At 42.4% G+C, this 15588-nt stretch overlaps 1 protein-coding gene across 3 annotated transcripts in view; it reads right to left on the bottom strand.

The window, feature by feature from the left end:
- Positions 1–8314: 8314 nt before the first annotated feature.
- The window catches only part of LOC139583167 (eukaryotic translation initiation factor 5-like), a 34332-nt gene continuing 27058 nt past the window's right edge, over positions 8315–15588 (bottom strand). For all 3 annotated transcript variants that reach the window (XM_071413971.1, XM_071413970.1, XM_071413972.1), the window contains exons 9-12: positions 13049–13210; positions 10601–10765; positions 10251–10391; positions 8315–8714 (exon numbers count right to left, since the gene is read on the bottom strand). In XM_071413971.1, the coding sequence (XP_071270072.1) occupies positions 8616–8714; positions 10251–10391; positions 10601–10765; positions 13049–13210 (567 nt within the window). In that variant the 3' untranslated portion in view covers positions 8315–8615. The remainder of the gene's footprint in view (positions 8715–10250; positions 10392–10600; positions 10766–13048; positions 13211–15588) is intronic.

Raw genomic sequence — 15588 nt, 5'->3', positions numbered from 1 at the left:
CACCTTGCCAGGGTTAAATGCGGCGGTTCACAATTTCAGTTTTGCTCGAATGCTGCCATCTATCCACGGTTCCTGGTTTGGGTAGGTTTTAATAGTCACAGTGGAAACAACATCCCCTATACACTTCTTAATGAACTCAGTCACTGTGTCCGTGTATATGTCAAGGTTATACTCAGAGGCTACCCGGAACATATCCCAGTCTGCGTGATCAAAACAATCATGAAGCATGGATTCCGAATGGTCAGACCAGAGTTGAATATACCTTAGCACGGGTACTTCCCGTTTGAGTTTCTGCCTGTAGGAAGGGAGAAACATGGAGTTGTGATCTGATTTGCCGAAGGGAGGGTGGAGGAGGGCCTTTTAGGCATTTCGAAAATGGGAGTAGCAGTGGTCGAGTGTTTTACCAGAGCGAGTACTACAGTCAATGTGTTGATAGAACTTCAGTAGCGTTTTCCTCAAATTTGCTTTGTTAAATCCCCAGCTACAATAAATGCAGCCTCAGGATATGTGGTTTCCAGTTTGCATGAAGTCCAAATCAAATCAAACTATTTGTCATATGCGCCGAATACAACAAGTGTAGACCATACCGTGAAATGCTTACTTACAAAGCCCTTAACCAACAGTGCAGTTCAAGAAGAGTTAAGAAAATATTTACCAAATAAACTAAGGTAACACAATAACATAACAATAACCAGGCTATATTCAGGGGGTACCGGTACAGAGTCAGTGTGCGGGGGTACAGGTTATTTGAGGTAATTTGTACATGTAGGTAGGGGTGAAGTGACTATGCAAAGATAACAAACAGCGAGTAGCAGCAGTGTCAATGTAAATAGTCCGGTGCCCATTCGATTAATTGTTCAGCAGTATTATGGCTTGGGGTTAGAAGCTGTTAAGGACTTTTTGAGGATCTGGGAACCCATGCCAAATCTTTTCAGTCTCCTGAGGGGGAAAAGGTTTTATCATGCCCTCTTCACGACTGTCTTGGTGTGTTTGGACTGTGATGTGGACACCAAGGAACTTGAAACTCTCGAACAGCTCCACTATAGCCTCATCGATGTTAATGGGGGCCTGTTCGGCCCGCCTTTTCCTGTAGTCCACGATCAGCTCCTTTGTCTTGCTCACATTGAGGGAGAGGTTGTTGTCCTGGCACCACACTGCCAGTTTTCTGACCTCCCTATAGGCTGTCACATCGGTGATTAGGCCTACCACTGTTGTGTCGTCAGCAAACTTAATGATGGTGTTGGAGTCGTGTTTGGCCATGCAGTCGTGGGTGAATAGGGAGTACAGGAGAGAGGACTAAGTACACACCCCTGAGGGGCCCCAGTGTTGAGGAGACACCCCAGTGTGGCACACGTGTTGTTGCCTACCCTTACCACCTGGGAGCGACCCATCAGGAAGTCCAAGATCCAGTTGCAGAGGGAGGTGTTTAGTCCCAGAGTCCTTAGCCTAGTGATGAGCTTCATGGGCACTATAGTGTTGAACGCTGAGCTGTAGTCAATGAACAGCATTTTCACATAGGTGTTCTTTTTGTACAGGTGGGAAAGGGCAGTGTGGAGTGCGATTGAGATTGCGTCATCATTGGATCCGTTGAGGCGGTATACGAATTGGAGTGGGTCTAGGGTTACCGGGAGGATGCTGTTGATGTGAGCCATGACCAGCCTTTCAAAACACTTCATGGCTACCGACGTGAGTGCAGTAATCATTTAGGCAGGTTACCTTCGCTTCCTTGGGCACAGGGACTATGGTGGTCTGGTTGAAACATGTAGGTATTACAGACTCAGTCAGGGAGAGGTTGGAAATGTCACTGAAGATATTTGCCAGTTGGTCCGCGCATGGTTATCCGTCTGGCCCCGCGGCTTTGTGAATGTTGACCTGTTTAAAGGTCTTGCTCACATCGGCTACCGAGAGCATGTAGTTCCTCGAGGGCCGTCGTGGTATCGGCTTGAGGGGGAATATACATGGCTGTGACTATAACCAAAGAAAATTCTCTTGGGAAGTAATACAGTCGGCATTTGATTGTGAGGTATTCTAGGTCCGGTGAACAGAAGGACTTGAGTTTCTGTATGTTATCACAATCACACCATGAGTCGTAATACTGGTCAGTTACCGTCACTCTGATATCCAGCTGTATGTAATAAAACAAAAACGTTGAGGCTAATAATGTAAGAAACACACAAAAAACTAAATACTGAAAATTTGCTTAAGAACTAGAAGAAGAGCTGCCATATCTTTCAGCGCCATCTTGCCACCAACAGGATTTGTTATTCAAGTTAATTTATTGAAATCTACAACTGGAAAGTGGTTTCTATCTACAAAGTGTATTGTAGACAATGAAGAACATTCATTTAGATTAAGTTTTGTTGATGTCCAAAATCTCTAAGTGCATGGTTAAGGAATATCTAACAATACTGGTACTAAATACATTTACTTAGTTTAAGTAAGCATAACACCTTATATGGAATATACTTAAGGTGTTTATTAACAACTTAAATGACAGCTACAGTATTATTCAACTTAGTTTGACGGTATATGGTATGTATAAGCTGTAAGTAGAGACATTGTAGAAAAATAGTGAAGACATCAGAACTATGAAATAACACATGGAATCATGTAGTTAAACAAATCAGGTGATTGTGGAGGCCAGGTCATCTGATGCAGCACTCCATTACTCTCCTTGGTCAAATATCCCTTACACAGCCTGGAGGTGTGTTGGGTCATTGTCCTGGTGAAAAACAAATTATAGTCCCACTAAGCGCAAACCAGATGGGATTGCACATCGCTGCAGAATGCTGTGGTAGCCATGCTGGTTAAGTGTGCCTTGAATTCTAAATAAATCACAGTGTCACCAGCAAAGCACCCCCACACCATCACACCTCCTCCTCCATACTTCACGGTGGGAACAACACATGCGGACATCATTCGTTCACCTACTCTGCGTCTCACAAAGACACGGCAGTTGGAACCAAAAATCTCAAATTTGGACTCATCAGACCAAAAGACTGGTCAAATGTCCATTACTCGTGTTTCTTGGCCCAAGCAAGTCTCTTCTTATTGGTGTCCTTTAGTAGTGGTTTCTTTGTAGCAATTAGACCATGAAGGACTGATTCACGCAGTCTCCTCTGAACAGTTGATGTTGAGATGTGTCTGTTACTTGAACTCTGAAGCATTTATTTGGGCTGCAATTTCTGAGGCTTGTAACTCTAATTTAACTTATCCTTTGCAGCAGAGGTAACTCTGGCTCTTCCTTGCCTAGGGCTGTCTTCTGATCCTCATGAGAGCCAGTTTCATCATAGCGCTTGATTGTTTTTGCAACTGCACACATTTTCTGGCTTGACTGACCTTCATGTCTTAAAGAAATGATGGACTGTCGTTTCTTTTTGCCTATTTAAGCTGTTCTTGCCATAATATGGACTTGGTCTTTTACCAAATAGGGATGTCTTCTGTATGCCACAACTACCTTGTCACAACACAACTGATTGGCTCAAACGCATTAAGAAGGAAAGAAATTCCACAAATTAACTTATAACAAGGCAAACCTGTTAATTGAAATGCATTCCAGGTGACTACCTGATGAAGCTGGTTGAGAGAATGCGAAGTGTGTGCAGAGCTGTCATCGAGGCAAAGCGTGGCTACTTTGAAGAATCTAAAATCAATTTGATTTGTTCAACACTGTTTTGGTTACTACATGATCTCATGTGTTATTTCATAGTTGTGATGTCCTCACTATTATTCTACTATGTAGAAAATAGTAAAAAGAAAAACCCTGGAATGAGTAGCTGTGTTAACTTTTGACTAGTACTATATATACAGTATATATACACTGCTCAAATAAATAAAGGGAACACTAAAATAACACATCCTAGATCTGAATGAATGAAATATTCTTATTAAATACTTTTTTCTTTACATAGTTGAATGTGCTGACAACAAAATCACACAAAAATTATCAATGGAAATCAAATTTATCAACCCATGGAGGTCTGGATTTGGAGTCACACTCAAAATGAAAGTGGAAAACCACACTACAGGCTGATCCAACTTTGATGTAATGTCCTTAAAACAAGTCAAAATGAGGCTCAGTAGTGTGTGTGGCCTCCACGTGCCTGTATGACCTCCCTACAACGCCTGGGCATGCTCCTGATGAGGTGGCGGATGGTCTCCTGAGGGATCTCCTCCCAGACCTGGACTAAAGCATCCGCCAACTCCTGGACAGTCTGTGGTGCAACGTGGCGTTGGTGGATGGAGCGAGACATGATGTCCCAGATGTGCTCAATTGGATTCAGGTCTGGGGAACGGGCAGGCCAGTCCATAGCATCAATGCCTTCCTCTTGCAGGAACTGCTGACACACTCCAGCCACATGAGGTCTAGCATTGTCTTGCATTAGGAGGAACCCAGGGCCAACCGCACCAGCATATGGTCTCACAAGGTGTCTGAGGATCTCATCTCGGTACCTAATGGCAGTCAGGCTACCTCTGGCGAGCACATGGAGGGCTGTGCGGCCCCCCAAAGAAATGCCACCCCACACCATGACTGACCCACCGCCAAACCGGTCATGCTGGAGGATGTTGCAGGCAGCAGAACGTTCTCCACGGCGTCTCCAGACTCTGTCACGTCTGTCACATGTGCGTGTGAACCTGCTTTCATCTGTGAAGAGCACAGGGCGCCAGTGGCGAATTTGCCAATCTTGGTGTTCTCTGGCAAATGCCAAACGTCCTGCACGGTGTTGGGCTGTAAGCACAACCCCCACCTGTGGACGTCGGGCCCTCATACCACCCTCATGGAGTCTGTTTCTGACCGTTTGAGCAGACACATGCACATTTGTGGCCTGCTGGAGGTCATTTTGCAGGGCTCTGGCAGTGCTCCTCCTTGCACAAAGGCGGAGGTAGCGGTCCTGCTGCTGGGTTGTTGCCCTCCTACGGCCTCCTCCACGTCTCCTGATGTACTGGCCTGTCTCCTGGTAGCGCCTCCATGCTCTGGACACTACGCTGACAGACACAGCAAACCTTCTTGCCACAGCTCGCATTGATGTGCCATCCTGGAAGAGCTGCACTACCTGAGCCACTTGTGTGGGTTGTAGACTCCGTCTCATGCTACCACTAGAGTGAAAGCACCGCCAGCATTCAAAAGTGACCAAAACATCAGCCAGGAAGCATAGGAACTGAGAAGTGGTCTGTGGTCACCACCTGCAGAACCACTCCTTTATTGGGGGTGTCTTGCTAATTGCCTATAATTTCCACCTTTTGTCTATTCCATTTGCACAACAGCATGTGAAATGTATTGTCAATCAGTGTTGCTTCCTAAGTGGACAGTTTGATTTCACAGAAGTGTGATTGACTTGGAGTTACATTGTGTTGTTTAAGTGTTCCCTTTATTTTTTTGAGCAGTATATATATATATATATATATATATATATATCACACACACACACACACACACATACATATACAGTGGGGCAAAAAAGTATTTAGTCAGCCACCAATTGTGCAAGTTCTCCCACTTAAAAAGATGAGAGAGGCCTGTAATTTTCATCATAGGTACACTTCAACTATGACAGACAAAATGAGAAAAAAAATCCAGAAAATCACATTGTAGGATTTATAATGAATTTATTTGCAAATTATGGTGGAAAAGAAGTATTTACTTACTTCTGAGTTTAAATACTTCTGAGTTTAAGTATGCATAACCCCTTATATGGAATACACTTAAGGTGTTTATTAACAACTTAAATGACAAGCTACAGTATTATTCAACTTAGTCTGACGGTGACATTGGTTTTGACATTCAGTTCTCTATTTGCACTCAGGCATTGATTTATTATTTTGACTTTTCATTCTTATTTTCGTAGGATTGTGTAACGTCTATTTTCCTATGTTGAATATACTACACGAGTTGAGTACTTCGCTGCTATTCATTTACATATTTGCTTGTTTGTTGTTGCTGGATTCAAGTTGAAACTGTAGGTAATAGCTCCCCCTACTGTTTTACGTGGGAATAGGACTACTTGTATGAGCGTCATGAAATCAATTCAATTGCTCGATCTTGTGAATATAGTTGAAAACTGCTGATTCCATAGTATTAAACTTTGTCCTAAATATGTCATTCTCGGCCTGCTAAATTGGTGTGGTCACTCACTCATAATCCCCTTGTTATCATAAAAGAAAACACTAACTCAAGTCCAGACAATGTAGGAACAAAGTACCGTACCTAATGCTGAAAAACATCCCCACAGCATGTTGTCACCACCATGCTTCACCGTAGGGATAGTGCCAGGTTTCCTCCAGACGTGATGCTTGGCATTCAGGCCAAAGAGTTCAATCTTGGTTTCATCAGACCGGAGAATCTTGTTTCACATGGTCTGCGAGTCCTTTAGGTGCCTTTTGGCAAACTCCAAGCAGTCTGACCACTCTACCATAGAGGCCTGATTGGTGAAGCGCTGCAGAGATGGTCCTTCTGGGAGGTTCTCCCATTTCCACAGAGGAACTCTGTCAGAGTGACCAGTGGGTTCTTGGTCACCTCCCTGACCAAGGTCCTTCTCCCCAGATTGCTCAGTTTGGCCGGGCGACCAGCTCTAAGAATCTTGTTGGTTCCAAACTTCTTTCATTTAAGAATGATGGAGGCCACTGTTTTTGGGGACCTTCAATGCTGCAGCAATTTTTTGGTACCCTTCCCCAGATCTGTGCCTCGACACAATCCTGTCTAGGATCTCTACGGACAATTCCTTCGACCTCATGACTTGGTTTTTGCTCTGATATGCACTGTCAACTGTGGGACCTTATATAGACAGGTGTGTGCCTTTCCAAATCATGTCCAATCAATTGAATTTACCACAGGCAGACTCCAATCAAATCATAGAAACATCTCAAGGATGATCAATGGAAACAGGATGCACCTGAGCTCAAGGGGTCTGAATACTTATGTAAATAAGGTATTTTTCATTATTTGTAATACATTTGCAAATATGTTTAAAAACTTGTTTTCGTTTTCTCATTATGGGGTATTGTGTGTAGATTGACGAGAAAAACAACAAATTGAATCCATTATAAAATAAAGTTGTAATTTAACAATGTGGAAAAGGAAGGGGTCTGAATACTTTGTCATTATGGGGTAGTGTGTGTAGGGGGGAAATATTTTATAATAAAGCTGTAATGTAACAATGTGGTAAAAGGGAAGGGGACTGAATACTTTCCCAATGCACAGTGCCTATAGAAAGTCTACACATTGTGTTAAAGTGGGATTAAAATTCATTTGTAATTTTTTGTTAACCATCTACACAAAAAAAAAATGTAAAGATGAAAAACAAGACACTAATATTCGACAAGTATTCACCCCCAAGTCAATACATGTTACAAACACTTTTGGCAGCGATTACAGCTGTGTCTTCTTGGGAGCTTTGCACACCTGTATTGTGCAATATTTGCCCATTATTCTTTTCAAATATCTTCAAGCTGTCAAGATGGTGGGGTTCATGGCTAGACAGCAATTTGAAGTCTTGCCATAGATTTAAGTAAAAACTAGAACTAGACCAAAAGAGGATTCACTGTCTTCTTGGTAATCAACTCCTGTGTAGATTTGGCTTGGTGTTGTAGGTTATTGTCCTGCTGAAAAGTGAATTCCTCTCCCAGTGTCTGGTGTAAAGCAGACTGAAGCAGGTTTTCCTCTAGGATTTTGCCTGTGCTCATCTACATCTAGTTTATTTTCATCCTGAAAAACAACAATATTTGGTGTAGATCAATGACAATAAAAATTACAATTAAATCTATTTCAATCCCACTTCGTAACACAAAATGTGAAAAAAGTTCCAAGTGGGTGTAGACTTTCAATGGCAACCGTACATCCTGATGTAGTTCCCTGTTAATCACAGATTATGTGAACTCACTGCTGTCTAGTGGATTTAGAACCTGCAGCCAAATCCCAAATGACCCCAAAGTCAGTTGGAAATCCATACAGGAGTTGCTTGTTGCACATTTTACACCATTGTCAATTTAGCACGACATCTCGATTCTCACATGAACCTGTTTGGGATATTCCTAGGTAGACTGACTACTAGCCTCAACTTTAGTAGAGATCATAACATTACCATCTGTAGGTGAAAATAGTATCCATTTTACTCCACTATGAACAACAATCATATTGGTGTAATACCTACAGGCATTGAAGAGTAAACCGCACCAGTCCAATTCATTGTCAGTTTCCGTTTCGTCCCTATATTCAGTACGCTAGTATCGGATCTGCCTTGGGAGTTTTTGTTTTTGGAAACATTATTAACCATGAAAACACCTGAAACTGTTTTACTATAGAAACAACACAATTAAATAAGGCAAAACTTATTTAATGATTGAAGAGGAAAATATTTCAGGGAGAAAACAAATGCAGCATTTGTATTTAGTCTCTAGTATTAACCAAAAAATAACTCTTCATCCATATACAAACACAAGATCTCATCACTTCAACTAGCGCAAAGTAAATAGATTCATCGCGCAAAGCTGGAAGGTAGCCAAAGCAGCAGGTGGGGTGAGGGTCGACCAGGACCAAAGGCATGCTGTTATTATTTATCATCATAATCCTCAGAGTGCTTGCAAAACTCATGTCGGTGGAGGCTTGTTAAGTTTTGTTTTTAGATGGCGTCGATGTCAAAGTCGTCCTCTTCCTCTGCAGGCTTCTCTGGTTTCACAGTCTCCACTTTCAGCTCGCGGGCTGAGGCTGAGTAGACCACCTGGGAGGAAAGAAGGGGATGTTAATTGGGTGAAATTAAAGACACTGCGGTGCCACTCATTTCTCACCAGGCACTTCAGTAGGAAGCATAAGTATTCTGTACACTCGAGTCAATACTTTGTTGAAGCACCTTTGGCAGCAATTACAGCTGGGAGTCTTTCTGGGTAAGTCTCAGAGCTTTCCACACCTGGATTGTGCAACATTTGCCCATCATTTTTTTCAAAATCCTACAAGCTCTGTCAAATTGGTTGTTGATCATTGCAAGACAGCCATTTTCAAGTCTTGCCATAGATTTTCACCCAGATTTAAGTCAAACCTTTAACTCAGCCACTCAGGAACATTCACGGTCTTCTTGGTAACCAACTCCAGTGTAGATTTGGCCTTGTGTTTTAGGTTATTGTCCTAATGAAAGGTGAATTAATCTCCCAGTGTCTGGTGGAAAGTAAACTGAAACAGGTTCTCCTCTCGGATTTCCCATTTCCATAACATGACGCAGTCACCACTATGCTTGAAAATATGGAGTGGTACTCAGTAGTGTGTTGTATTGGATTTGACCCAAACATAACACCGTATTCAGCTCAAAAAGTGTATGGCTTTGCCAATTTAAAAAAAAAATTGTATTACTTTAGTGCCTTTTTTCAAACAGAATGAATGTTTGCTTTTAAAAAAATCTGTAGGGGAAACGTTTTCACTGTCAATTAGGTTAGTATTGTGGAGTAACTACAATGTACAATGTGATCCAGCCTCAGTTCTCCCATCACAGCCATTAAACTCTGTATCTGTTGTAAAGTCACCATTGGCCTAATTTTGAAATCCCCGAGCGGTTTCCTTCCTCTCCGGCAACGGAGTTAGGAAGGACGCCTGTATCTTTGTAGTGACTGGGTGTATTGATACACTTTGTGTGGTGTAATTAATAACTTCACAATGCTCAAAGGGATATTCGATGTCTGCTTTTTTTAAATATTTTTTTTTTACCCCCATCTACCAATAGGTGCTCTTCTTTGCGAGACATTGGAAAACCTCCCTGGTCTTTGTGGTTGAATCTGTGTTTGAAATTCACTGCTCGACTGAAGGACCTTATAATTGTATGTGGGGTACAAGGATGAGGTCGTCATTCAAAAATCATGTTAAACACTATTATTGCAAGTCCATGCAACTTGTGACTTGTTAAACACACTTTTGCTTCTGAATGTATTCAGGATTGCCATAAAGGGGTTGAATACTTATTGATGAAAGACAAGCTTTATTTTTTATTAAATTTGTAAAAATGTAAAACAGTATTCCACTTTGACATTATGGGGTAGGCCAGTGACAAAATCTAAATTTTATCAATTTTAAATTCAGGTTATAACAGTAGATATGTCAAGGGATGTGAATAGTTTCTGAAGGCACTGGATCTGAATAGGTCCATGGTAAGAGGAAACCTTGCAACAGTGGCCATTTTCATGTCAGTGCCATAATACCAAACCTATGTCTATATGCACGTGATGGGAATGAATGTATATAGGTCAAATCAGAGGCAGTGATAAGTCATTACCTCCACATTATCTTCATCTTCCTCCTCGTCCACCCCGCTGCCCTCGCTCTCCTCTTCCGCTTCCTTCAGCCACTTGACGAATGGCGCTGCCTTGGCGTGGATCTCTTTGGCCAGCTCCTTGGACACGTATTTCTTGGACACCTGACAAGACACACAGGATTGATGTGTTAGAGGTAGGATGAAAAAAATGACAGTTTCATTTCACAGGTTCTAGTGTAGGTTACAGAGTCTCCTCTTAATATGTAAAATATCTTGGACGGGTCTCTTGCAAAATAAGTGACCTTCATGACACTGACCTGGGTAAATAGAAAGTTGAAAAGCAGAAAAAAATATCCCATCATCCCCGTTACCTTCTCAGCCCAGGCCAGGATGACGTCCTCCTCCAGCAGGTCGGCGTCGTACAGGTCTTTGAGGACAAGGGGCACGCGGGGCAGAAGCTGGGACTGGTGCAGCTTCACCAGACACTCAAAGCCCCCCAGGAGGTACTTCTGGGCCTTCTTGTTGTTGTGGGTAAACTGGACACCAGAGAAATGTTTTAAATTCACGGTGCGGCTGGAGTTTGAGCAAAACCCAACAACAGGATTATAGCCGTTTCTATTGCCACAATTATTTTGGTTGAGGTTATGGCCGTACAAATTGCTAGTGTTAAGATTACTAAGCATATCTCCGTCAACTAGTGTTGTGACACTGCTTCATGTCTTATGCGTTATGGAACTCACAGTTCACAAACACCAACTATGGACAACATTATGCTGATGTCCATCAAATGCATCAGGGCACTGACCTCGTGCCCAACAACTGATGTGACAGCACTGACCTAATGCCCAGTTTGCATTAACAGAGGTCCTCTGTAGCTCAGTTGGAAGAGCATGGCTCTTGCAATGACAAGATTGTGGGTTCGATTTCCTGGACCACCCATACGTAAAAAAAATATGCGCCTGACTCAGTCGCTTTGGATAAAAGCATCTGCTAAATAGCATATGTTATTATATTAACGGGTGCGGAAGACACATTTCAGTTGAATGCAATCAGTTGTACAACTGACTAGGTATCCCCCCTAGAGTAGCAGCCCTGACCCTCACACTCGAGAGCTGCAAGCATTTTTCACACAGCAGGCGGTCATAAACAACTTCAGGATTAAAATATTTTACTATTCATGAACTCTCAAAGGATAATTCTGCTTGAAGTTCAGTGACATCCCTCAACTCCAGTGTTGTGTACATGCGAGATCAAATGTGCATATTAAAAAGCCTGTGTAGGCTACAGACATGGGCGGAAAAGCACGCGCAGTATTATTTCCATGGAAATTAAAAAGGTATACCTAACGATTTTGGCAATGAGCAGCACTTAATCTACAGAGTCAGACAATCTTATGGATACCATTTTAATGTCCGTGTCCACTATGAAGGACGTTAGAGGAAGTTTCGGGAGCAAATACCAAATAAACTCAGCAAAAAAACTAACAGACCTTTTTCAGGACCCTGTCTTTCAAAGATAATTCGTAAAAATACAAATAACTTCACAGATCTTCATTGTAAAGGGTTTAAACACGGTTTCCCATGCTTGTTCAGTGAACAATTAATGAACATGCACCTGTGGAACGGTCATTAAGACACTAACAGCTTACAGACGGTAGGCAATTAAGGTCATAGTTATGAAAACTTAGGACACTAAAGAGGCCTTTCTACTGACTCTGAAAAACACCAAAAGAAAGATGCCCAGGGTCCCTGCTCATCTGCATGAACGTGCCTTAGGCATGCTGCAAGGAGGCATGAGGACTGCAGATGTGGCCAGGGCAATGAATTGCAATTTCCGTACTGTGAGACGCCTAAGACAGCACTACAGGGAGACAGGACGGACAGCTGATCGTCTTCGCAGTGGCAGACCATGTGTAACAACACCTGCACAGGATCGGTACATCTGAACATCACACCTACGGGACAGGTACAGGATGGCAACAACTGCCCGAGTTACACCAGGAACGCACAATCCCTCCATCAGTGCTCAGACTCAGCCTATTGCGGACAGAAAGGCTGGACTGAGGGCTTGTAGGCCTGTTGTAAGGCAGGTCCTCACCAGACGTCACCGGCAACTACGTTGCCTATGGGCACAAACCTACCGTCGCTGGACCAGACAGGACTGGCATAAAGTGCTCTTCACTGACGTGCCGCGGTTTTGTCTAACCAGGGGTGATGGTCGGATTCGCATTTATCGTCGAAGGAATGAGCGTTACACCAAGGCCTGTACTCTGGAGCGGGATCAATTTGGAGGTGGCGGGTCCGTCATGGTCTGGGGCGGTGTGTCACAGCATCATCGGACTGAGCTTGTTGTCATTGCAGGCAATCTCAACGCTGTGCGTTACAGGGAAGACATCTTCCTCCCTCATGTGGTACCCTTCCTGCAGGCTCATCCTGACATGACCCTCCAGCATGACAATGCCACCAGCCATACTGCTTGTTCTGTGCGTGATTTCAGTGTTCTGCCACGGCGAGCGAAGAGCCCGAATCTCAATCCCATTGAGCACATCTGGGACCTGTTGGATCGGAGGGTGAGGGCTAGGGCCATTCCCCACAGAAATGTCCAGGGACTTGCGGACTAATACTTTTGATTTTGACCCCCCCCCCTTTGTTCAGGGACACATTTTTCAATTTCTGTTAGTCATGTCTGTGGAACTTGTTCAGTTTATGAATCTTATATTCATACATATACTTACACAAAGAAACACTTTTTTTGCTGAGTTTTGCATTAGCGCAATGACTAAGTCTAAGTATCTACTAGCATGCTACTCGGAGACTCACTCTGAGGAAGTGACGTTTGTACTTCTTGATCTGGTCGCGGATGTTCTCGTCCATCAAAAGCTCAGTCAGGATCAATGGGGCCGTGTCCTTCACATCCAGGCGCTCCGCCTCGGCCAGGATTTCTTTGTCCGAGAAGTCGACGGCACCGTCCTCCTTCTTTTGCTGTCGAGGGAGTGACAGAGTGAGCCACTCAGAGACATCTCACAAACAGTTATGAGGACATTTTGAGTCAGCTTTCCACTCACTCATTGTCTTTATTGATCCTTATACAACTGATATATACACAGTACCAGTCAAAAGTTTGGACAACTACTCATTCCAGGTTTATTTGTACTATTTTCTACATTGTAGAATAATAGTGAAAACATCAAAACTAATGATATAACACATATGGAATCATGTAGTAACCAAAACAGTGTTAAACAAATCAAAATATATTTTTTATTTGACATTCTTCAAAAGTAGCTACCCTTTTGCCTTGACAGCTCTGCACACACTTCACATTCTCTCAACCAGCTTCATGAGGTAGTCACCTGGAATGCATTTCAATTAACTTTTTAGGGATAGGGGGCAGCATTTTCACTTTGGATGAATTGCGTGCCCATATTGAACTGCCTCCTACTCTGTCCCAGATGCTAATATATGCATATTATTATTACTATTGGATGGAAAACACTCTGAAGTTTCTAAAACTGTTTGAATTATGTCTGTGAGTATAACAGAACTCATATGGCAGGCAAACTTCCAAACAGGAAGTGGAAATTCTGAGGCTGGTGTTTTTTCTACTCATCGTCTATTCAAATCCCAGGAAGATATGGATTTGTTTGCACTTCCTACGCCTTCCACTAGATGTCAACAGTCGGTAGAACGTTGAATGAAGTGTATACTGTGATGTGGGACCGGATGGGAGGTGTTTCAGTCAGTGGTCTGGCAGATTGCCAGTTCCTGGTCACGCGCATTTCTCATGATATCGCCTTGCGTTCCATAACTTTTACAGACAGAAGGAATGCTCCGGTTGGAACGTTATTGGATATATATGATAACAACATCCTGAAGACTGATTCTCTACTAAGTTTGACCAGTTTATTCGACTTGTAATATAACTTTTTGAAGTTTTCGTCCGACGTTATGCGTCACTTGCACGAGCGTTTGGATATGTGTACTAAAAGCGCTAGCAAAAGCAGCTATTTGGACATAATTAATTGACATTATCGAACAAAACAACAATTTATTGTCGAACTAGGATTCCTGGGAATGCATTCTGATGAAGATATTCAAAGGTAAGGGAATATTTATGATGTAATTTCGTATTTCTGTTGACTCCAACATGGCGGAGAAAATTTATTTATACTTGAGCGCCGTCTCAGATTATTGCATGGTGTGCTTTTTCCGTAAAGTTTTTTTGAAATCTGACACAGCGGTTGCATTAAGAACAAGTGTATCTTTAATTATATGTAAAACATGTATCTTTCATCAAAGTGTATGATGAGTATTTCTGTTATTTGACGTGGCTCTCTGCAATTTCTCCGGATATTTTGGAGGCATTTCTGAACATGGCGCCAATGTAAACAAAGATTTTTGGATATAAATATGCACATTATCGAACAAAAAAATACATGTATTGTGTAACATGATGTCCTATGAGTGTCATCTGATGAAGATCAAAGGTTAGTGATGAATTTTATCTCTATGTTTTTGTGACTCCTATGGCTGGGAAAATGACTGTTTTTTGAACTTGGTGGTGATCTAACATAATCATATGTTGTGTTTTCGCTGTAAAGCATTTTTTAAAATCAGACACGATGGGTAGATTAACAAGATGTTTATCTTTCATTTGCTGTATTGGACTTGTTAATGTGTGAAAATTACATATTTCAAAAAAAAAAAAAAAATGAATTTCCCGCGCTGCCTTTTCAGCGGAATGTTGTGGGGGGGTTCCGCTAGCGGAACGTGTGTCCTAGAAAGGTTAACAGGAGTGCCTTGTTAAAAGTTCATTTTTGGAATTTCTTTCCTTCTTAACGCGTTTGATCAGTTGTGTTGTGACAAGGTGGGGGGGGGGTTACAGAAGCTAACCCTACTTGGTAAAAGACCAAGTCCATATTATGGGAAGAACAGCTCAAATAAGCAAAGGGAAACAATACTCAATCATTACTTTAAGACATGGAGGTCAGTCAATGCAGAACATTTCAAGAACTTTGAAAGTTTCTTCAAGTGCAGTCGCAAAAACCATCAAGCGCTAAGATGAATATGGCTCTCATGAGGACCACCACAGGAAAGGAAGACCCAGAGTTACCTCTGCTGCAGAGGATACGTTTCTTAGAGTTACCAGCCTCAGATATTGCAGCCCAAATAAATGCTTCAGAGTTCAAGTAACACACATCTCAACATCAACTGTTCAGAGGACACTGTGAATCAGACCTTCATGGTAAAATTGCTGCAAAGAAACCACTACTAAAAGGACACCAATAAGAGACTTGCTTAGGCCAAGATACACAAGCAATTGACATTTTTGTAGGCTCCCCGGTGGCGTAGAGGCTTAA

Source organism: Salvelinus alpinus, chromosome 8 (assembly GCF_045679555.1).
Source record: "Salvelinus alpinus chromosome 8, SLU_Salpinus.1, whole genome shotgun sequence".
Taxonomy (NCBI): Eukaryota; Metazoa; Chordata; class Actinopteri; order Salmoniformes; family Salmonidae; genus Salvelinus; species Salvelinus alpinus.
Note: the sequence above shows the minus strand (reverse complement) of the source record. Positions and strands in the feature narration are given on the sequence as shown.